General features: G+C 47.3%; 1 protein-coding gene across 1 annotated transcript in view; it reads right to left on the reverse strand.

The window, feature by feature from the left end:
* ITGA9 (integrin subunit alpha 9) overlaps window positions 1–25348 on the reverse strand; it is a 296584-nt gene that overhangs the window by 186314 nt on the left and 84922 nt on the right. The window contains exon 15 of the mRNA XM_081247512.1: window positions 24589–24749. Within this exon, the coding sequence (XP_081103638.1) occupies window positions 24589–24749 (161 nt within the window). The remainder of the gene's footprint in view (window positions 1–24588; window positions 24750–25348) is intronic.

The raw sequence follows: 25348 nt of genomic DNA on the forward strand, positions 1-25348 counted from the left end.
TAGAATCTGCTACTGATAAACAGGATTGCAGGAGCGTGAGCTACACCAGTGGCGTGTGGTGCAGGTCTAGGGTTGGGGTGACAGCAGTCTATGGTGGCATCAACCCCCTCACCAGAAAGAGCCTCACCAATGAATGTCCTTTTGTCACCAAACGTCCAAAGGCAACTGGGTCCAGCTGCCTGCCTCCCTCTCTATTAGCCTTGACGTGAGGGTCCCTTCAGAGGAGCTGAATACAAGGACACAGTCCCTGTGTCAAAAGACCCTTGAAGGCAAGTCCAGGGCGAGGTCCTCTGGAAGGTTCTGAGAATGTGCTCCAGAACATTACAGAAGGTTCTCTGTAAATCTGGACCAAGTGGCTCCCATTCAGCTGGGGCCTGATGCCCCTCTCCACCATGACTTCAGACCTGCGTCCCCAGGTAGGGCAACTGGAGCACCCCCCCTCCCAGGGAAGCCCTCCCCGTGTACTGAAGGGATGCAGTTGCAAAGCCTGTGACCTTAAGAGTTCTGAACAGTTAATTGTCCCCACTCTGATGGGCAGTGGTGGGAAACACTGGGGATCCTTCCAAAGGCTCAATAAGAAATCAACTGTGAAAAAAAAACAAAAGTAAAAAGAAACAAGTAGGGCTTCCCTGGTGGCGCAGTGGTTGGGAGTCCGCCTGCCGATGCAGAGGACACGGGTTCGTGCCCAGGTCCGGGAGGATTCCACATGCCGCGGAGCGGCTGGGCCCGTGAGCCATGGCCGCTGAGCCTGCGCGTCCGGAGCCTGTGCTCCGCAACGGGAGAGGCCACAACAGTGAGAGGCCCGCGTACCACAAAAAAAAAAAAAAAAAAAAAGTAAAAAAGAAATCAACTGTGGGGCTAAGAAGAGACAACTTAGGGAGTTTAGGAAAAGATAACCACATCCCAGGGGAGTTCAACAGCTTTATAGCTTATTGGTTAAAACCCTTGAGTTTTAATTTCAGATTGGATCTTAATGTAACAATCCTTGGCTGCAAGAACTGGATGGATATGGAAAAACAGGAAAGAATAATAGGGAAAAAATCAGCAAAGGTGACTCTTGGGACTGATATTTTATTATACCACACTTGATCCTAATCCAAAGGTCATAAAGCAATAGGATTTTACTCTCTACTTAACCTGGAACTTCTCCAATCATTATTGAAAGTTAGACCATTCTGAGGATATGAAGAGGATTCAAAAATCAGAGAGAGCTTACTTTGGTGGAGAGTGGCAAACGAAAAGGAAATACACTATTAACAGTTTTAAAAGAAATACCTACCCTATGAAGAATCCCAGCACTGAAAATAAACTTCACATAAATGTAAAATAAACTTTTACGAGCAATCTTCTACGGGTGCTGATTTTTTTTCTTCCCATCTGACTTAAATACAAGCCAGGCAGGATGTTGACTGAGATGAACTTTTCACTCTTTAGATAGTAAATGGAATGTTGTAGGTCCTGTGCTAACTATAAATAAATCTTAAAATGGTCTTCAATAAGGTCAAATTCTCAACAGGATAAGACTGTATGCAGAGTCCTGGACTTCCCATGTGAAGTGACTGTGCAGGAGCCCTGCTCACTCTGCCTGGCTCCAAGATCATCTGAACAAATATCTGTCAGGTGGCTGATGACCCAGCACCCTCTTTCTTCCCCCACTCCCACTGTGTCCAAACTGACCTGATCGTCCACTCAGGATCCTCACCTATGACCCCCTATGCTGAGAATACATCACATTCTCTGTCAATGTAAACATGTATTCCCTTCTTTGAAGTCATCTGCTTTTTTATAATGCAACCTTGACACTCCTACCGAGTGGTCAGCTCTATATGCCTTCCCCTTGAACTTGGGCAGCCGTGGCCATCTCGAACACCAGAAGTGACGCTCTGGGACCACAAGGCTAGATCATAAAAATGCATGTGCTTCCACTCGGCTCTCTTGAGACTCTTACTAGGAACGCGGCCGCCATGCTGGGAGGAAACCCAATTCCTTGAGAGGGTACATGCAGGTGCTCTGGCTGGTAGCCCACCTGAGAGTCCTGCCCCTGCCAGGTGCCGGCCAGACATGTGAAGGAAGGTGTCCTGGATGATACCAGCCCCAACGTGGGCAACTGCCTGCTGAGGGCCCAACAAGCCCTCCCCCTGTGCTCAATCTGAATGATCCACAGAATCCACAAGCAAGATAAAACGGTTGTTTCAGACCTCCAGGGTTTAGAGCGGTTTGTTACAGAGCAAGAGTAACCAGGCTACCATGTCTCAATGAACAGAATCACAAATTTGAATGCAAACCCCAAGTCACAAGCGAGCCAGGTGTTACACACACGGGAAGAGGGTGGTCCCAGAGCAGGAGAGGAGGTTAGGATCCCAGCGGTCGTTAACCTCCGGGGGAGCCTGGGCCAGTCACGTCTCTGAAGCCTTCATTGTATGAACGATCAAATGGAACTAACAGAACCTAATAAGATTATTGTAGGTATTACATGAGACCCAGCACACAAAGACCCTTTGATGTGTGAGGCATTATTAACATCACACATGCGTTCCTTTCAATATCACATACATCTTCCTTTTAGACACATGAATTCCATGGCTCCACAAAACCTGTAAAGGTCTGTTGAAATAGAAGAACGAGAGGTGGTGATGAAAGTAGCAGCAGGTAAAAGCTCAGATGAGGCTTAACGAATTTTCTAACGAATTTTTCCCCCCTCCAGCTAATTTTCTCCAGCACATTGATAGCCTATATAAAACATAATCTTGGGTAGGTAGGAAAACTAAGAATTCCATTCCTAAAAGTGTACACACACAAATGGCATACATTACAGGTCTTTTCACAGCTCAAGGTTAGCAGTGATAACTAAAACATGATGACTTTTTTTTATAAGTGCAATTCTAATTGCATGACATGAATTGCCTTAGTCCTCCTAGCAATTCTATTAAATAGGTGCTAGTATTGATATTATCCCAATTTTATAGGTGAGGAAACAGGTGCAGGCAAGTCACATCACACAGAGATAAGGTGACAAAGCCAGAATTCAAACACCAGGCATTCTGAACAGGGTCCTGCTTTTGACCACTGCACTGCAAGGCTTCCACAAGGCAGTCTTCTTGAGGGTAAAATGTGAACTCACATTCAGTTCATTTCCTATCTAATCACTGGGAACTTACAAAGTGCTCTAAATAATATTCTGCCACTCGAGTTCCCTTAAAGAAACATGAGGGAATGATAAAAAGGACTTTCAACAGAACACAGCAAAGACACGTTTTCTCTTCCACCTCTAACTGACTCAGTGCCTGAAGTACACGTGTTCAGAGTCCCTGGATGTGTTCCCACACCAGGACCCAGCAGCTTCCCACTGGACATTAATGGGCCACCTTGTACAGCTCAGATCCTGGCAAAATTCTCAGGCAGCACTCAACAGGCTACCCAAATAATTTATAAAACCCCAGGAGTCTCTCTGCCCCAGACACCACGTGGCAGGCATTTTGGTTCTCTTTTTTCTCTAACTAAAAATGCTGTGTCATAAGCCACCCTTTCGATTTTTTTTTTTTTTTTTTTTTTTTTTGCAGTACACGGGCCTCTCACTGTTGTGGCCTCTCCCGTGGCAGAGCACAGGCTCCGGACGCGCAGGCTCAGCGGCCATGGCTCACGGGCCCAGCCGCTCTGCAGCACGTGGGATCTTCCCAGACCGGGGCACGAACCCGTGTCCCCTGCATCGGCAGGCGGACTCTCAACCACTGCGCCACCAGGGAAGCCCAGAATTTGTTTTAATTAATTAATTAATTAATTAATTAACTTATGGCTGAGTTGAGTGTTTGTTGCTGCGCGCAGGCTTTCTCTAGTTGTGGCGAGCGGGGTCTACTCTCCGTTGTGGTGCACGGACTTCTCATTGCGGTGGCTTCTCTTATTGCGGAGCACGGGCTCTAGGTGCGCAAGCTTCAGTAGTTGTGGCTTGCGGGCTCTAGAGCGCAAGCTCAGTAGTTGTGGCTCATGGGCTTAGTTGCTCCATGGCATGTGGGATCTTCCTGGCCCAGGGCTTGAACCAGTGTCCCCTGCATTGGCAGGTGGATTCTTAACCACTGCGCCACCAGGGAAGCCCCCTTTTGAATTTCTGAGTCTGAAGGACAAGCGGAAGAACGGAATGAAATAAAGAATGATGGGTCCTCAGATGGTGAGCCCTGAGTGGGACAGGCTGCTTCCCTGTCACCTTCCAGCCCAGGTATCTGCTTGGCTGCCTAGTGTCTATGGAAGCAGAAAGCAGATCCCCTCCACAGGATCCGGACTTCCTTTGCAGTTTAGATCAATGGACCAGTGGCATCATCATCCCAAGAAGCGGTTAGAAATGCACCTTCCCAGCTCCTACCCCAAACCACTGAAACAGAAACCCTAGGGCAGGGCCCAGAAATCCGTGTTTAACAAGTCCTCCAGGTGGTTCTGACACCTGCCAAAAGCCAAGAACCACTCCTTTCAAGTGAGAGCCACAGACGTGAATTACAGGACCACACACAAGGGCTCTAGTGCATCTTGTCCGAGTCCCAGCCCTCTCTCTGGCTAATGTCTACGCAGCGCTCCCAGCCGCTTGAATCAGAACACACCCCAGAACCCCTCTGAGTTTGCTAGGTGGGCTGATGGGATGGGCTCAGCCTTCTTGTCCAATCATTTCATTCACCGAACCAAAACCACAGGCAACAGAGCTGTGGTCTTGTGAGACCCGCAAGCACAGCTCAGATCTTGCATGTTCTCTCAACCTCTTAGACAACTCATGCTGTGATATGCTGTGTCCAGTTGACTGCCCTGCCCAGGGCTGACCCTGGGCTAGGGAGCAGCCGCTCTGGACACTCAGTACTGCTGTGCACCCCCTTCAGCCCTCAGCAAGTGCCTTTGACGAGAGGCTTCCCATCAGTCAGCCCTCCCAGGGTCCATCCACTGGGCTTGCTCTTCTGTTTTAAATTATCACATCTCTATGAATAGTTAATTTGTTTGACAAAGGTTCAGTAAATTCTTACCATCAAGCTGACAGATTATTTATAAATCAAGTCTGATGAAGTGATCACTGTCTACGGTGGTTCAACTTTTAAGTTAAGGAAAACACTTTTACTTTGTAGATAATATAAAATAAAAAACTTAAGGGGTTCCCTGGTGGCGCAGTGGTTGGGAGTCCGCCTGCCGATGCAGGGGACACAGGTTTGTGCCCCGGTCCGGGAGGATCCCACATGCTGCGGAGCGGTTGGGCCCGTGAGCCATGGCCGCTGAGCCTGCACGTCCGGAGCCTGTGCTCCGCAACGGGAGAGGCCACAACAGTGAGAGGCCCGCGTACCGCAAAAGAAAAAAAAAAAACTTAAAAAAAAATTATCACCCCCAAATTGACATTTCCTTCTCAGAAAAAGTAGGCCATGTTTCTAGCCAGGAGAGCCCCAGTTTCTTAGGAAATTGGTGATGGACCTACTACACAAGAGGCCCACTGCTGCTGCATACATTCTTAGCATCCAATGCAAACAGCTAAGCCCTATTTGCATCACTGAACTAGGGCCTTCTGTTTCTATCCACCTCTCATCAGTGGGATTCTCATAACTTGATTCTCATCCAGCACTACTTCTGGGATATTTTTTCCTAACGTCTTCTCATCTCTCTACTCTACACAGGTATTCCATTCCATTCTTATTTCCCTCCTGCAGTTAAAAAGAGAAAGTACTAAAAATAAGAATCTCTACTTTCAGAAACCGAAGGAAGCTCTCAAAGGTCAAAGTTTGCCTTGGTGAAAAGGTCAGATGTTCCCAGTGGTCCTCGCCCAGGTCAATGACAGAGGTAGATCTTCTTCCTCTGGGAATCTCCCATGTTCCTTGATTGGACTATAATGAAATATCCCGAAGTGAGTCTGACAGATGATACCAAAGGGTGACAGAAAGGGGAAGGGAGCCACCTGCTAGACATTAGCAACCCAGATCTATGCACTTCCAAAAATACAAAGTCTCTATGTGGTTCCAAGGAAACCTGTAAAACAATCAGGTCCCCAAACTGCTCACTGCAATTCACAGCAGCATCATTCTGCCACTCCTGACCCAAAGGGTCACACCCAGCAAGAGATCCAGTGTGTGAATCTTCTGGACACTCAATATGTAAGAACAGCAACAGCCAGAAGAGCCCACAGGACCCCAAAGCTGTCCAGCAAAAGTTGCCAAGCACTTGAGAGGTGCATCCTGTTGGGTCTTTGCTGTACCCTTGAAGAGGTGGTGGCCAAGAGTAGCCAAGCCCAGGGAAGAAATGCTGAGACTCTGGGGCATCAGGGCAGATGCTTCAGGACCTGCCAAATCACTGATCAAGCCCACTTTGGGGGATCTGGTTCCTCACAACTGCATGATCCTCAGATAGCTGAAAACCTCTCACTGGCATGACTCAAAGATAAACATTCTCTAAGCAGCTCTCAGTAGTACCAACATTTTGTCATTAGCATAAGGTGGAGGCCAAATCTAACCTGGCTTCATATTCAGCAAGTACTTTGTCCCCTGGAGCCCACAATCTGTCACATCAAGCTTTCTCCCAGGCATATAAACACCATGCTACAGGGCCTTTACTTGTGCTGTTTCCTCCCCCAAGAATGTCTTTCCTTCCCTTGATTCTACCCCCCAACTCTTTATCAATCCAGGAAACTCCAACCCATCTCCGGTGATCCAGCTCCTCTCTCAAAACTTGCACCCTCCTGGCCTCCCAGCCTTGTGGCTATTTACAAAACTAACCACTTCCCCCTGAGTCTCTCAGCACTCCACACCTGCGTGTACTTATTTATATCATAGCTGTGTGTTTGTAACATCTTCCCCACTAGATGTTGGCTTGTACTCACGATGTCTTATTCATCTCTGTACTCCAAGGCCTAGAACAATGCCTGCAATACAGAGTACCAAGATTTAACTCACATGAACTAGTTAAACCAGAGCCCAGGAAGGTGATTTGGCAACTATAATACATTAATGTGGAGTATCACCTGACTCATAGCATAATCAATGTTAGCTGCAAACTCTGCCAAAGCAATTGAGAGAATCACAGGATTTTCACTCAGGGAGCATCTGGTCCAAGCTCCCTCTTGGTGCTGGGGCCAGGGATCCTAAGGCTCATGCTTGAATATGTCTGGTGATGAGAAAATCACTACCTCATAAGGCAATCAATTCCAAAGAACATGCTGGATCACTGTAAACCACAGGTGACGTGAAACCCATGAAACCCATCCAGTCTGGATCTCTCTCCTCTGTGACCAAACTTTGCTGAGGACCAGGGCTAATCCATCTCAAGATCCCCAGTGCTTATCTCACCAAAGTGGAGCTAAAGTAGGCAACTCAAATAATTGTGCTGAAAATAGATTCCTAGTCTTGAGCTGAGCACTCTTTAAAAGAATGTATGGCATTATACCAAAGTCAATTTCCTAATTTTGATTGTGTACTACAGATATATAAGATGTTATCATTGGGTAAAGGTTACATGAGTACCTTCTATACCACTTTTGCAACTTCTTATGAGTCAAGCTATTTCAAAATAAAAAATTATGAAAAACAGATTGTATATACATACATATGTGTATATACATACATATATGCATGTATTTATATTATTTATTTATTTTAATTTTTTTAAATTTTATTTATTTTTATTTTTGGCTGCATTGGGTCTTCATTGCTGCATGCGGGCTTTCTCTAGTTGCGGCTAGTGGGGGCTACTCTTCATTGTGCTGCGCGGGCTTCTCATTGCAGTGGCTTCTCTTCTTTCAGAGCACAGGCTCTAGGCGCACAGGCTTCAGTAGTTGTGGCGTGTGGGCTCAGTAGTTGTGGCTCGTGGGCTCAGTAGTTATGGCACATGGGCTTAGTTGCTCCATGGCGTGTGGGATCTTCCCAGACCAGGGCTCGAACCCGTGTCCCCTGCACTGGCAGGTGGATTCTTAACCACTGAGCCACCAGGGAAGTCCCTAATTTATCTTTAATAATTATATATATATATGTGTGTGTATGTGTGTGTGTGTGTGTGTACAGAGAGACAGACAGACAGGCAGACACAGAGAGAGAGAGAGATGGGAGCTGGGGTCACTGCCCTGTGGGTATGTGCCCATAATGGACCACTCTGGGCATGGACACATCGAGATTTTTTTGAGGCCCTTATCATCTATAAGAACCACTAAAAGATGTGACAAATGCCAATACCTCCATGGCCTTGTCCTCTCACCCACTCTTTTATACATCTCGAGACCAGAGCAGTCTGACCAGTTCATCTGCCAGTCCCCTAACCCTACCCCACATCCACACTCCAGACACAGCACGAGGCAGGTCCCCGCTCCTTTTAACCAACCCAGCCTTTAACCAGCAGCCAAGGTAACACTCCAGGCTCCCTAGGAAACCAGGAAGTAGGAAGTCAATAAAGGCACAAGCAGCACCAACCGTGTGCGAAGCCCCCTCTGGGGTGCTCTGCACCAGTTCTCTCCCTTAATCCTCACTACAATCCCATGCTGCAACCATTCCACAGGACAGGAAAACTGAGGCACCCAGGAGGCAGGAAACCCTCCGGGTGACCCAGGAGTGCCTCAGGTCACCAGGCCCGCGAGTGCAGGGACAGAAGTCAGACCCCAGCCGGGTCCGCACTCGGCGCTGGCTCACGGCAAGAGAACCACTCACTGAGACTCAGCAATGGCAACAGTCGGGTTTTCAAAAACCCAAGATCCAGCCTGCTTTGTGCCAACCCTTTAACTTCACAGATGCCTTGAATCCCAACACCCATTTCTACCCCTTTCTAGAGGTGGTGTTTTGGAATACTTGTTAATTCCATGGGCTTCTTTTAGCCCCTTTCTCCTCATTAAATCTAGGTGGGGATGGGTAGGGATGGGTGTGGCTGGAGAGCCAGGCCCTGGAATTTTGTTCTGGGCTCCAAGGCCCTTCAGTGAAAGCACCAGGGCCCCAGGCCAGCAAGATGTTTGCATGGTCGACATTCAACAGATGCCTGTTGAAGTAAACAGGCAAGTGTATCCATCTTGGTGAAGCATCACAATTTTTAAAAAAAGATACCCACTTATTCAGTGGCTGCTTCCTTTTGTCATAAATCAGTAATAATTTAATGATGGGGTGGAGAAGTGAGGATCACATTTTCTCCCATTAAGACCAGCAATCAGGCTCCCCTGGTGGCACAGTGGTTGAGAGTCCGCCTGCCGATGCAGGGGACACGGGTTTATGCCCCGGTCTGGGAAGATCCCACATGCCGCGGAGCGGCTGGGCCCGTGAACCATGGCCACTGAGCCTGCGCGTCCGGAGCCGGTGCTCCGCAATGGGAGAGGCCAAAACAGTGAGAGGCCCGCGTATAGCAAAAAAAAAACACAAAAAACAAAAAAAACAGCAATCAATCAAGCCTGCTAACAGTCCAGCTAAATTTAGCATGAGATAGGAGCTTTCAGAAAGGCCTCCACATTGTGGGCAGTCACTAAAAATATAACAAAACAATGAAGTCACCACAGGATGGATGAAGGTCTATAAATGCTGGGGACCCTAGAGATTGGTACAAGGCCTGCCATACCTTTAAAGTGGTCTTATTGATGAAAAAAACCTAGAGAAAAATCTCTAGATGTCAAATATCACTAACTTCTTCTATCACTAAAACATGAAGCTAAAGAAGAGTATTTGTGTGAGGAGGGAAAAAAGGAATAGGAAAGTGTAAAGCCAAATTATTGAGAGAAAACTCACCTATGTTGCAGCAATATCTCCTAATCTTCAAGAGAAAAAAAAGTGTGGTCAAGTACATTTGGGAAACGCTGGAGATGCAAAAGGGGGAAAATGTATCCACTTGTGTACCCTGGCTTAAAAAATTCTGGGAGGTCCTCCAATAAAGAAACATACCCATTGTTAAATACAGTATTTTCCGAAACTTATTTGAATATAGGCCTTTGTTTTGTTCTTGAACATAAAACCTGTTACCATCCTGTAAAAAATGCTTTGAGAAATGTTCTCATAAAGGATTAATATTCTTTAGGCTGTCGGTGTGATTTAAATAGGCACTTCGGTGTCATCAAAGACTGTTCCATAAAAATGATCAGTCTGTGTATTGCTGCTGACATGCAGGATGACAAAAAAACACGAGGAACTGTCAGAAAACATGAGAGGCCAAGCCAAGCCCAGTGTCCTGGGCACAGAAAGCAGGACTTTCAGAAGGCTGTGGTGGACTTGTGACCAAAGCTGACATGGGGTGGGGGGCGGGACAGGACACAAGCGGCTGTCACATTGACCCAGCAAAGCCACAAACAGGAATTCGTCCTCCTGAACCTGACGGTCAGGTGCCGAAAGACGTTCACTGGAGCATGACAGCAACAGGGAAATGAGGAAGAAGTGAAAGATTCAATGGCAGGAGATGAGCAGGAAAAGTGCCGGCACATCCGGAACGCGGAAGTGGGATTCCCTACCCACAGACATCCCACCCTGAGGTAAGCCGTGTGGCCTGAGCACCACCTGTACCACAGTCCCTGGGAAGGGCTGGTTGAAAGTACACTGCTTCAGCCCAAGATGTGGTTACAACAACCCTAAATTCGGCAGGGGAGGCAGGGAGTTCTGGCTACCCTCTCTGAAGGCAAACGGAGAAGCTCTCACGTGACGGCTTTTCAAGCGATCAGGCCACACGGTCTGACAGGTATTCATCTACTTTTAATTACAATCAAAAAGAATATTTTTATTCACATCTGTTCCACAATATCTTGGACAACACACAGAAATCAACTCAAAATGGATCACTGACTTCAACGTAAAAGTTAACATGGTAAACTTACAGTCGAGTATCTTGGGCATATGTTCACCTTGGACCTAGTCCAGCTTCTTCTAACATTCTGGGAACATTTATTGAACAATTAGTCAATGTCAGTTTCCCTGCTTGGTGATGGCGATACGGTGAGAAACGAGACAGTCCCTGATGCCAAATCTTATAAGCTTTTAGGAGCTCTTTACGGCTTTGTCATTAATAAAATTATCCCAAACCTCTTTGAATCCATGTCTCTTTCCAACCAGGACTACCTTGGTTGTAACCTAAGTTTATGGACCCTTTTGGCTCATTAATTGATAGGTAAGGATACCCTGTGCTATAAGCTAACATGTTTCTTACCAAGTGGATGGGAAGAGGAACATCAAGCCCAAGAAAGTACAGGATGAAAGAGGAACAAATGTCAGATTCAGGAGGTCCACATCGATAAATGTCACTGTGCAAACCAGACCAACATGCACTGCCTTTTGGAAATATAATCAAGCCAGCTGTGGTGCCAGGTGAGAGGATTAGATCAGCCAATTTGAGGACCTGGCTAACAGGAAGGAATTATCACATCCATTGGACCTCCTTGTTACAGGCATCTTCCCTACACCGTTGTTGGGAAGGAGTAAAACTGGCTGGTTTGAACTTCTCCTCTATTTTCCCTGACCCCTGGTTGGGGGATGGCTAAAAAGTCAGACACAGAGGAAGAAAGGAATAAAAACAAAGGATGGATATTTCACTGATGGAATAATAAACTGGAGACCCAAAGGAACTGAGGATGCTGAGCCCTGGAGGAAACAGGAAGTGGGGGTTGCAGGGACAGATGGACAGATGCCTATGGCTGCTCAGGGCAGAACTAGAGGGAGGGGCTCTGGCTCAGCACACAAAAGGACTTTGGGGTGATCCATACCTCCCAGCGCTGAGTGGGCTGCCAAGCACAGTGGAATCCTCCCACAACCAGGGTGGCCAGAGCCACAGGACACCTGGAGCAGCCCCCAGTGCCCTCTTCATGGCTCCCCGCTCTGAGAATAGGGGGCACCCCACCAGCAGAGCAACTGCAGAGGAGCTGAAGGAAGGCCAAAGCTGCCTTTCCCAGGCACTCCATACAGGTGGAGAGCAGAATTCACGGCTCACAGGAAATGCCTATCTCCTGACTGCAACCCGGGAAGCACTGAACCAGTAACAGTGCTCACTGACTTCAAGAACCTTTTGTCCCCTCCAAAGCCTCTCGGGGTTAACGGGCCTGACAAGTGAGTCCCTGGAGGTTTGTGCTTGAGTCCGTGGGTGAGAAGCACAGACACAAGAAACGTGGGCCTCTGCAGCCCCTAGGATTTCTTCACCCACTCAATTAACCCCCACCTCCAGGATGACCCCAGGAACCCCTAAGTGTCATCAGAAGCCAAGGAGAAGGTCAGATCAGCACGGGCTCACCAGCACTAACACCCCAGCCGAGAGCAATGATGCCATTGCTGGATGGTGATCTCTGTGCCTCCCATAAGGTTTTCTGAAACGCTGGAAAGATTCTGCAGACCTCCTCACCGTGCTATGGACACATGGGCCCCAGGAACTCTAGTTTAGGAAATTCAGAAGCAGGCTTCCCAGTCCAAGTATGAAAACATCCTTTATAATATTGTTTCTCAGAACCACAGGTAATAGACTGTGTCCTTTTACCACCAGTTGATGAAGGACATGCATTCACGTACTCATATACTCAGGCCCCTGCAGCCATCCCAGCATCCCCAAAGTGATCAGGTTTGACTCTAACCACTGCGCACACTTCCCTAATGAGCACATAAAATGTGGCTAAGATACACAGTGGATTTCAAAGACCGAGCACCAGAAAGAACGTAAGTAACTCACTAATAATGCCTACATTGATTACATGTGGATAATATTTTGGATATACTGGGTTCAGTGTTATTAAAATTAATCTTACTTGTTTTCACTTGTTCAACATAGCAACTAGAAAATTTACAATTCCATATGTGGCCTGCAGTCCCTTTCTATTGGACAGAGCTGCTCTAGAGTTTCCACTCTGGGACAACCCCCCTTTCTTGATAGAAGTAGAGGAGGCACCACTGCTTTGGGACCTGGGCGCCCCTCCACCTAATCGACTTCTTGCACCCAGGCCAGCAGGCATCCCAGAGAGTGACAGGGCTGACTTTCTACATAGGGCGACTGCTCTCTGTCGTTTTCTTAGAGATGATATAGCCTTGAACCATTTCCTGAAACTGTCTGGGTCCCTCCCTCTCTCCCTCTGAGGCAGGTCCATTGATCTGGGAAGAGCATACATGCGGCTCCACAATCACCATATGCTGGGTCTTTGGTGATAAGTAAAAAGCTAAATCACAAAGGACTAAAAAGAGGCAGGGAGAACACCTGCCTGGAAATTCCAACCCAGTCCATTTACGGAAGACTCTTACGTCTGTGTTTGCATATTTTCCATTGTGCAGAGCTTAGCACTTTATAAGCAAGGTCTCGTTTTAGCCTCACACCAACACTGTGGGGTAAACATCTGGGCCCTGCCTTTGCCCTGTAGTACATTTACACCCAAGGGCAGAGATTGTCCAGAAAGAATTCCTTGTTTGTTTATTTTTAAACAAGTGACCACAAAATGGTTATGGTGTGTGGGTGTGTGTGTGTTCATAAAGTCTCATCCACCAAATTCTTTCCAGGATCAGAAAAGTTTGATTCATTACATCAGAAAAAAAAAAAAATCTCCTTTGAAGTTCAATCCATTAACTCTACTCAGCCCTTGAAATGAACAATAAGAAATGACACTAAGAACCTAATCACATAACACTGTAAATCAAGTATACCTCAATGTAAAAAAAAGTCTTCAAGTTGGAAACAAAAAAGGAGCCTAATCAGTCATTTGACAAGCATGGGGGCTGGTCCCATGAGGTGTGGCCCGGGTGACCATGCCAAGTGTCATGCACTCCTGGCCCCAAGCAGCCAGTACTTAACAGAGGAGGCTAAAAGCAAGTGTGAGAGCGCTGTGGGCTGACGTGTGTCCTCCCAAAGTTCGTATGTTGAATCCCTGACCCCCATACCGCAGAATAGGACCAGGTTTGGAGAGAGGGTCATTAAGCTAAAATGGGGTCTTTGGGGGTGGGCCCTAATCCAATAAGACTGGAGTCTTCATAAGAAGAGGAGATTAGGACACAGACAAGTAGGGAGAGAAATCAGTGGGCAGACACCAGGAGATGGTGGCCACCTACAGACAAGCCCAGGAGAGAGGCCTCAGGAGAAACCAACCCTGCTGACCTTGAAACCCACCTTGATCTCATACTTCCAGCCTCCAGAACTGTGAGAAGTAAACGTTGTTGTTCAAGCCATCTACTCTGTGGTCCTTTGTTATGACGGTCTGAGAAGACTAAGACACCAAGAAGTCACACCAGTGGGGAAAAGGCCCACAGCTGACCTGGGGGATGGGGAGGGAGGAGGGTGGGCAGAGGGGGATCAGGCAGTGGGCAGCCATTCTGCAGAAGGAGCCTCATTAAGCTGGACCTGGAGAGGAGGGAAGGTCTGCACAGGTGGAGGTGGTGGGCGGGGGCCAACAAGAACAAGAGCAAAAGCAAGAAGCCTGGAAGGCTGGGGCTGCCTGACTTGCCAAGTCATGGCTTTCAGAACAGATGCCCCAATAGACCAAGACATGCTTGGTGGCAGGGCAGGGTCCACCGTTCTCCATCTCCCCAGGGTTCAGCACGGTGTCTGGCACACAGTGGGTGCTCCATAAATGCAGTGGCATACACAATTTCCCATCCAAACTGGAAGGTTTTGCAAGGGAAAGGGTAACTATTAATGACTGGGACAACAGGTGCACCCCAGGACTGTCCCAGGCACACCTGGGCAGTGGTCACCATAGCAGTGACGCATGCAGAAGTGAACTGAAAATAGTGACACATGGGGTGAGGGGCAAAGCTAAGCACTGAGACAGTGCCCCAAAGGCAGGGGTGAAACCATTCTCAAAGGCCAGCCTGGGTGTTTTCATCTTCATTTCCCTGCACCCAACACATGCTGGGAGGCTGAATGCATGAACCAGACTTCAAGATCCTAAAAAAGAGGATAAATGACATTTAGCTTTTTAAATAGTTGAGGCCAAAGACAGACCGGGAAGACCAAAAAGCAGGAAAGAGAACCTCCATCGCCCCAGGCCCCCTGCCTGCTCTGGGCTCACCGGCCCACACCTGAGCTTTCCTCTGGCCACAGAGCACAGGCGATGTGGACACATGTGTGCAGGAGCAGCTGTGAGTCAAGTTCTCCAACCAACATGGGAAACCAAGCACCCATTCACCCAGAGACACGCCTCCCAGAGCCAGGTCTTTCTCTTCCTCAGATCGCCTTTTTAATAACAACTACAGTAACCATCACTTCTGGTGGGACACGGTGCTAAGATGACATAATTTGTTCAAGGTCAGAGAACTATTTAGCTGCCAGATAGGATTCAAACCCAAGACTTTGCTGCTGGCCAGTTGTGAGATCTTGAGTAAATTAAATGTTTTAAGTCTCATATTTGTCAACTTTAAAATGGGGTTTTATTTTACTTATATCCATTACATATCATTATAATACATATAATTTTATGTATATAGTATTCATAATTATACTTTGGGGGGTTCTTATAAGAACTAAATGTGCACGTAAAACACTGAGCACATAGTAAATGTTTAATAAAAGATAGCTATTATCACTGTTGTTATTACCTATAGTATTTTACTTACACAGTCCTAATGCATTTAGAAAAAGAAGCAATTTTCTGTCACCCTCTTCACACAAAACTTCTGGGATGCATATGGATAGATCTGTCCTTGGACCCACCATTATTCCAATTCTAATGTCACGAGGCCAGGTCTGTCTTGTGAGAAAACCCCAAAAGCCACTCGCAGGCAGCCGCTTGGAAGGAATGGGTTTCTTTGGTGCAGAGGCTTCCCTGGCTATCTATGAGTAAGAGAACCCTTTCTGCCATCCACACTCACTACAACCAGCAAATTCTCCGTCCTCAAAAATAGAGGTCACTCAGGAGGCTGGCACTATAACCTTCCTGGGAAAATAATGCACGTGACCAGCATTTGCTCACAAATGCAGAAAGAACCTATGCAGTCTCTAAGTTGGTTTCTCATTCTCTGTTTGCCCCAATGGATGGGGCAAAAAAATGCATAATTATTCTGCTTAATAAGAGCTTGTACTTCAAGAAGCTCCTAGTCTTTGGGGAAGAAGATTTCTGACTTTTTTGTTTGGGTCATGCCCAAAACACTCCAATGAAGTTAAACAGAAATGCTGAAAAAATCGTGCTCAGTAAGCTGACTGCTGACAACACAGCCCTTCAAGCAACAGGCAGTGAGGGAACGTGGAAGAAATCACAGCCCTCACCAGCCCTTCTATGAGGGGCATGCCCTCTGCTCACAAGCATCAGTGTGAGCCCCAGGGTTGCGCAAGGTCACAAGGAAGCCAGAGCATGACCATCAGAACCATGGTTCCACATCACTGGCGTAGAACCTCTCACCATCAGTGTGAGGGGAGTGGCTGGCCTTCCGAGGCCTGCTCCACCTGGAAAACTGCCAGACCATAGTCTTCATCCTTTGACTCTTTACCTGGAACTCTTGGTACCTACTTCTTCTAGCTCCTTGCTTCTCAGAGTGTGGTCCATGGACCAGCATCATTGGCATCACCGGGGAGCTCGTCAGAAATTCACTCCAGACCTGCTGCTTAAGATCTGCTTTTAACGAGGTCCCCGGGTAACTGGTGTACACATTAAAGTTGGAGGAGCCCTTGTAAACTGACTCAGTGGCTCTGACTTGCTCTGTTCCAGGTGGAGAAGGAGGATGTTGGCTGACAGAGTTGTTCTCTTCCCACATTTATTTCTTGTTTGCTCCATACTTTCTATTTTCTTTTCACCATCTGCTTCTAATCATTTTTTTTAAAATTCCCCAAACACCTATGAAATGAGTCTTGATCCATTCTAACACAGAGGCAGCCAGGGAGAATAATAGATTTCCGGGTTAAGGAGAAGGGAAAAGGGGCCCAGTGCTCATCAGATCCCTACTAGGAAGTCGGTATTCTTCCCATTGTCATCTGAGGAAGCTCAGAGACCCAGCTGAAGCACTTGCCTGAGACCCCGTGGCTGACCACAGATCAGATCAGCCCAGCCCAGCCCAGCCCTCACCACCCAAGCGGGAAGTGTATACTTCGTGTGGGTCACAAATATGAGTTGAAAAGGAATCTCTCCACCCAGTACTAGCAAGAGCATCGGGGTGGGGGGTGGGCTTTACATTCTAAAAGGCAATTCTGTGATATGTCTCAAACCTTAAAATGTCTTCCCTCCTGACCCAGCAATTGTATCTCCATCCACCATACTGCCACCTTTTACATAGTTTCAAGCCACAGAGAAGAAAATAGAAAACATCAGATGCAAGTTTGTAACACTCCTGAAATGATCAACTCAGGGTGAACCATCCAACTTTCTCAATTCTAATACCGCTCCCCTCCCCCCACTGTTATGGCCTATGGAAACACGTATGTGCATGCCGATATGTGTGTGCAAGTGTGTGTGCGTGTGTGTGAATGCTCCAAAAGAACCCTGAAGAGAGAGACCATGTTCTATGGCATTCTTGAAACTCAGGTTTTAATCAATGTAAGTGCAAAATGAAACAGTCAGTTTGACTTCACCCCAGTTATTTGTTTCCACTTGGCTTGTGACATTTGATTTGTGTGACCAATGTCCTATGAAGACTCTTTGTGTTCTATTGTAGCAGAAATCTGCACTGTTCAATATGGTAGCCACTAGCCACATGCGGTTGTTTACATTTAAACTTTAATTAAAATTAAAGTAAAGGGCTTCCCTGGTGGCGCAGTGGTTGAGAGTCCGCCTGCCGATGCAGGGGACACGGGTTCATGCCCTGGTCCGGGAAGATCCCACATGCCGTGGAGCGGCTGGGCCCGTGAGCCATGGCTACTGAGCCTGCGTGTCCGGAGCCTGTGCTCTGCAACAGGAGAGGCCACAACAGTGAGAGGCCCGCATACCGCAAAAAAAAAAAAAAAAAAAAAAAAATTAAAGTAAAAATTCCTCAGTGGCACTCATTACATTTCAAGTTCTTAATAGTCATATGTGGTTAGTGTCCACCATATTGGACAATGCAGATATGGTACATGTCCAACATCACAGAAAGTTCTACTGGAGAGCAAAGCTCAACACTGTTAGGGTTTGTAGTGTCCAGATGAAACTGACATTTCCCAACCTCCCTTAAAATATGGATGGTCAATGAGTTGTTAGTAGAAGTCATCGGAGGCTCTTTAAAAGGGTCTCAGATCAGATGGCAAGAGCATTTCGCCCATCCCCCTTCTTCCTGCATGGAAAGAAGACACAGTGGTTGGAACTCAGCAGCCATCTTGGGACCAAGAGGAAAGGTACTCCTGGTGCTGGGTACCCACGGTCCCCTTTCCTTCCCTTCTCTCTCTCTCTCTCTCTCTCTCACTACCTTGGTGATCTCATCAAATCTCATGGCTTTAAACACTATTTTCTGATGACTCCCAAATTTATACTTATAACCCAGACCACTGCTCAAACTGCAGACTCATATATACACATCTCCACTTCACCATCTAATAGGCCCCTCAAACTCAGTGTGTCTAAAACTGAACTCCCGATCTTCCTCTTAAAACCTGGTCTACCTGCAAACTTTTTGTTGAGCTTTAATAAAAGTATTCAGTCATATAACCACCAGCGCAATCCTGCTAGAATATTTTCATCACCCCCAAAACTTCCCTCATGACCCTTTGCAGCCAATCATGGACGCCACCACCCAACCCCATCCCTGGCCTCTGGAAACCTCTGATCTGCTTTCTGTCTTTTGAGCTGGTCTTTTCCATAGAATCATAGTAGCAGCCTTTTGAGTCTGGCTTCCTTCACTTAGCATAATGCTTTAGAGATTCGCCCACGTTACTGTGCATATCTGCAGTTCATTCTTTGTTATTGCTGAGTAGTATTCCATTGCACAACCTTTCCAAAACCTGCTTACCTATTCTGCTATTGGGCATTTTAAAAGGAAAAAGGAAGCTGCACAGCAGTGAGCCACAGCATGATGCTGTTTGTGTAAAACACAGCTTTGTGTATTCATCGACAAGCTCTTGGAAGACACACAAGAAACTGGAACCACAGATGCCTTCGGGAGAGAAATGGGGTGCTGAGAGATGTTCTTTCTTTCTATAAATTTTAGTACAGTTAAAAAAATATTTAACTATGTGCATATATTATCAATTTTTAAAAAATGTTTTAAGATGACCTCCTACATCTAAGGTCTGTATCCCCTTTTGTATCCAAACCTTACAACTCTTTTTTTTGGCTATTTATTTGATTTATCAGGATGATTAAGAGATTTTATCAAGAGATTTAGCATTTTACTTCCCAGATAAAGAAGAAAACGTTGCTGTTTTCCTTTCTTCTCTTCCTCATACAGAGGTCTTCTTTACTCCAACTTAATCTTCCTTCCTTAACTGTTTCTTAAACAAGAAAATAAAAGCCTCCAGCACCTTTGAAAATTGGCATTCGATGGATCCAAACACTTTGCAAACTCACAGTCTATCATGTGACTGAAGCTGGCCCTAAGGCATTTTTTCAGATGTGAAAATGGAAAAAAAACTACAACATCTGGGCAGAGCCCACGTCGTAACCGTAACCTCCGAGACCGCCAGGTGGCCAGTGTGCTGCCCTCCTTTTGCCAGGCCAGGCCCTGCAGTAGCTTAAGGTTCCAACTCCCTTGAAGAATCCTCCAGCAACATAAGAGAACAGCCTCCTGAACATCTGCAGCTACTCAGAGAAGCCAACGGTGCTTTTATATACCCTCGTCTAGTGTGGAGTGGGTTTTTTTTTTCCTTTTTACATTAATCCTGTTGTTGGCTCCCTTGACAATGTCTGACACGTGATTTCGCTCACCAGAGGTTTTCTGGAGGCCTCTGCAGGGGATCATGGATCCTCACAGTTGGGAGTGAGGCAGCTGACCCCATGCTCAGCCTCGCCTGGCCTTCTGCACTGTCCCTGTATAGGCTCAAAGCTGTCGCCTGCTTTCCCCACTCCTGAAAACGCTCTCGTTTGGCCGTCAGACATAAGCACCTGACCTCACAGAGGGCTGGCTCTCTCAAGGGGCTGTGCAGGACTTGAAGATGGAGCACAGTTTCCATCCAGGTAAATACAGAGACCAGAAAACAATGGAGTGATGAGGGAACACGGCCATGCATCCAAAACCCTCCACTCCATCACCTCCCAGCCGGAGGTCCAAGAGTGGTTAGAGGTCCCTGATCAGACGCTCCTGGTGACCCCACAGTCCAGCCGACCCAGTGAGTCACTTCAGCACAATTGGGTCTTGCAAGCATTTGTTTCATGCCTATCATTCCGAAAGCCGGAGTCAGGCAGCATGGAACAAGTTCTGAGCAGGCAGGAAGCTGATGGCAACCTCCCCAGGGCCAAGGACATCGGCTGGCTGAGGACGTTTAAGACCTGGTGACTGACTGAGCCTTGAAACACAGATAACCCTTCGGCAGGCAAGAGGGGGAAGGCACAGCCAATCAAAGCAGAATGTGTCCAGGCCCTAGGGCTTTCCAGACGGGGTTCATGGCATGGATTCCCACAGCACGTGGGCAGGGCTCTATAAAAGGATCCATACATTTGGAAAGTTACTCCGCAGTCAATACCCATTTAGTCCTTCTGATTGCATCAGAGAGAAAGTTCAGTGTGGTGCCAGCATGTCTTTAATACTTCCCCAGCACTCTGTAACTTCCCCTTCTAACACACAGGAAGAGCGGGCCGCTTCTTCAGGGACTTCAGCAAAAAATGAAGCCCAGTTAGAATTCAACAACACTGTTGTGTCTTCAATGTATTTTTGTTTACTGTTACTTTCTCTTTTGGCAGGCAATAATTGGTGTTCCACTTACAGGAGTGTACAAAGTTTCTGCTTTAAATTATTTTCAGGCAAAAGGACGATTGAAAGAAAAAAACAGGAAATAAAATACCACAGGTGGTGCACGTATGAGACCAAAAAATGCAAAAACCATGCAGGTGGTACGTGGTTGTACACGGATATGACAAAACCTGGGCCTCTGATGACTGAAGTGCCAGAGGTGCTGGGTGAGCACAAGAACTAAGACTGGGAAGCACAAGGGACACATTCCAGGGGTAAAGGGGTCAGTCCACCTTGACAAGAGCCCAGGGCACATGTGATGTGATGCAGAAATGTGGCTGGACAGGTAAACTGAGGCCAAGTTGTGGAGAGCCCTGAGGCTAAGGGGAGGTGTGTGGGCTTTCACCTGTGACCGTGGGGACCCACAGAGGTTTCTAGGCCGCTTCACTAGTAGAAGGGTTTCTAGGCCGCTTCACTAGTAGAAGGGGGCCCATCCCCCAAACTGGGGCTTGTGGACTCTGAGGGAGAGAGGCCAAGGAAGCAGCGAAAACTGCCTCAGCTCTGCTGACCAAGTAAGGCCTTGAGAGTGGACCCACACCCCCAGGAGGATGTAGTGTATCATAAAATTAGGTACACCTCGGAGGCCCCACCAGGGCTGTGAAAGGAACAAAATGGGACAACGCAGCCAGCTTGGAAGGCAGGTGTCAGCCAGAGCAGTTTTCTGTGATAGAGATACTTATTGCCATATATGGAATGAAAACTTCGGGGGAAAAAGGAAGAAGGGAAAAAAAGATTGGAATGAGCTTAAAGAAAAAAAGGAAAAAAATACCTAAAGATAGCCTAAACAAAACACACCCAGCGCCTAGCGCCTGCCTCCCTGCCTGCTTGCCATATGGTGTGTGATAAGCAAGAACGCTTTTCTCTCTCTTCCTTCACTGTCTATAAAGCCCAGCGCCAGCCCCATCGAGAAGGCTGCGCTGTGCTCTCACACCCTGCCGCCCTGATGAGCAGCTCCCAGCCCCCGGCCCCACTCCAGGAGGTGGCCAGGCTGCCACTCCCTGCCCCCAGCATTGCTGCCTGCCTCGGCCACACAAGGGTCACTGCCTTCACAGCTGTTTTCCCACAACTGAAGAAACCACAGGCCAAGCCAGCTGGGCCACATCGCGAACAGCCAGCCGGCCCATTAGCATTCACCTTCACTGGCTCCCTCTGCCAGTCCCCAGGGTCCTCTGTTATGACACAGACAATGCCTGGTAGAAAAAAACTTCCCACACGGCTATAAATTATCATCCACCTTGAGCGTCTCCTGAACCATAAAGGCATCAGAGGCTTGTGACTTCCTGATGGATCCCACCACCCCGGTCTCCTTGCATGAGCAAATGGCCAAGCAATAACTATATCCAAATTTTTCTAGGTCCAAGAAGCCCTGCTGAAGCCCTGCTATCTTGCTCTTCCTTAAAATGACCCAAATAATCCCATAAAGGTGTGTGCTTGCTCTGTGCTCCTGAGCCCTGCCTTCATCCTCCAAATTCTTCTGACCCCCATCCAATGTCTCTCCTTGTCAGCAGTGTTTTGATTGATGGGAGAAGTGCCGCTTGTGGGATGGAAGGATATCGGTCAGGGTGACCCTTCCAACTGGATGCCCAGCTAAATGTGAATTTCTGATAAACGACAAATAAATTTTTTAAAAATTCTTTTAGGATAAGTAAATGCACTATTTAGGACATACTTATACTAAAAAAAATGATTTGTTGTTTACCTGAAAATTCAGTTTTAACTGGAAGTCTAATATTTTTATTTGCTAAGTCTGGCAACCCTAGATATTAGGACATTGCAGGAGCAACAGCCTGGGGCAGCTCTGCTCTTCCCCAGTTAATCCTCAGAAGCCACCACAGAAACAGCCCTGCCTCCAGCCTGCACCTCATTATTGTTGTTTTCTGAGTGTATTTTTCAAAGCCCTGCAGGCTCTGTGTGGCCCTATCTCGCAGCCAAGACCCCTGGTAGCTACATGGGAAGGGGTAACCTCTCAGTCAAAGCAAGAAGTCGCAAGAGCCCAGAAGGAAGGTATTTGTGGAAGAGACCAACATAAAGAAACCCAAGGGAAGGGCTTTCCTGGTGGCACAGTGGTTAAGAATCCACCTGCCAATGCAGGGGACACAGGTTCAAGCCCTGGTCCGGGAAGATCCCACATGCCGCGGAGCAACTAAGCCCGTGCGCCACAACTACTGAGCTTGCACTCTAAAGCTCGAGAGCCACAACTACTGAGCCCTCATGCTACAACTACCGAAGCCCGTGCTCCTAGAGCCCGTGCTCTGCAACAAGAGAAGCCACCACAATGAGAAGCCCACGCACCACAACGAAGAGTAGCCCCCGCTCGCCGCAACCAGAGAAAGCCCATGTGCAGCAACAAAGACACAACACAGCCAAAATTAAATAAATTAATTTTTTTAAAAAAGAGAGAAAAGAAACCCAAGGGAAGACGCCCCACCGCCCCACCTCCAGGAAGTGTGGAGACGCCAAGTGCAGGCACTTGAAGGCCTGACAGTGTTTGACATGACGGCCTCATACCCCCAAGGGTGCTCACGAGCCAACATCATCTAAGACCCAGAGATGTGGCTGGGCTTGTTGGCTTAACAGGAGCATGAATTGCTTTATAAATGGCCTTCACTGCCGAGGCCTGAGGGCAGCTGGTCTGGGCAGGCCCCTGCATGCGTCCTGGCAGGAGACAGAGCCCAGCCCCACTGAAAAGCATCGCAGGGGCATGGACTCAGGCTCTGAGCCAAAGTGCCATGGATGTGTGGGGCATTTCTCTATCTACAACCCAGAAGCATGCAGAAGCAGCTGTTATTCTCCTGCTCTGGCACTAACGACACAATAATAGAAGGACACTTCATCTCCAATCCGTAGTCTATTTTTGCTATTATCCAAAAGACCACTGGTTATTAATAATGGTTGAACTACATGTAATCATTTTTGTAAGTCAAGAATGTTAGAATATTGGCAATTACGTATGGTCCAACCGAATAATAACGCTGAGTGTCTGCTGTGTGGCAGACTCCGTGCAAGGTCCTTTAAGTATATCCATCATGTAATGTTTAATTCTACAACCACCTTTTAAGGTAACTATTTTGGAGATGCAGAAACTAAGACACAGAGAAGTCAAAATTCTCATCCAACTGGACACAAACCAGGTCTGTGTGACTCCAAAACCCACATTCATCTTACCCATCATGTGGCTTGGGTCATGGGGGTCCTTCCACCTCCTTTGCTGTCTCTGCCTGGGGGTCAGTGGCTGGCTGTTCCTGCAGCAATGGGCACCAGACTCCCAACCTGACAGGACCTGACTACTACACAGGGGCCTCTCTGTAACTAACTGAAGCCTGGCCTCCTGAATTAGCAGCAAAGTGTATTTAACAAATAACTTCAGTAGAAGAAAAACATTTTGAAAGTTTATTTAATTGAGGGGGAAAGGGACCATAAAATGCACTCCTAAAATAAACAGGAAGTAATCAAGAGAGAACAATCAAACCAGTTGTAAAACACCTTAACCTTGACTATGAGCTAATATGTAGTGAATCACCAAGAAAGGTATCAGGCACAGTGTGATCCAGCACCACTGCTGACTCAGAGGCATGTGCTTCTGTGTCTCTCCTCTGAGAAGACTACTGAGCCTCACAGAGGGTAGAGGACAAAAAACATCCCAAAAGAACAAGGCAAGGCCAGAGAGCACTGCTGGTCTCCTGGCCCACCATCACCCCCCTCAGAGACTAAGACCAGCACAGTAAGATCAATAAAGAGCTGCCCAACTCCAACTTTAAAAGAAGAAACGAATGTTCTCCTCCTTGTAAAATAAAATTTTGAAAGTCAGAGCATATGTAATGTACAATAAAGTTTCCACCAGTTCCAAATGAACATCTGTAGAGATCAAAGTTTGAGGATAAAAAGAACTGACCTTCACATGAGCCACGTAATGATGACATGTCACCTCCAAATGGACCAGCTGCAGCTTCTCTGAGACCTGACCCACGGACTCTCCCAGCAACACAAAGTAGACCCTGGGCAACTGGCTCTTTTCTTTTTTGGCCATATCAGCTGTCAGAACGTAATTCAGGCCTGCCAATGAATAAGGTCAAAACATCAGCAAGGATAGACACAGTGACAAGGCCCCCTCCAGACCCCCTCAGAGGATCACAAGCACCCTTCAGACAATACCTAGCCCCCTGCTGCACAGAGGATTGATGGCAGGCAGCCCTGATCAACACCATCTCAGAGAGAATCATACAGCCAGGCACCCCCAGAATCCAGAGACACCGGGACAGCCCTGTCTTCCTGGGGATGCTCTGGGCATCACACTTCACAGCTCCCCACAATTTAAACCTCACGAGTTATCATCTGAGCCACCAATATACACATCAATGGTTAGCTGTACCCAACATAATTAGTGTCCTGAAAGGCAGGACAATTACAAGGAATACTATAAGAAGCTGCTGAAACCACCAAGGCTGCGTGGAATACTGACTCCCATAAAGAAACAGGACATGGCCCCACATGAGGGAGGAATCACCCAATAATTCTGACTCATTGCACAGCTGTTGCGTCGGGCTCTATAACTGCTACATCTACTGGACCATAGCCATCCGTGGTCCACTGAGCTGGGCACTGTGCAGGCATGGGAGACACATCAAAGAACAACGAGGGCAAACCCCTGCCCT

The sequence above is a fragment of the Mesoplodon bidens genome (assembly GCF_964165515.1).
Source record: "Mesoplodon bidens genome assembly, chromosome: 10".
NCBI lineage: Eukaryota > Metazoa > Chordata > Mammalia > Artiodactyla > Ziphiidae > Mesoplodon > Mesoplodon bidens.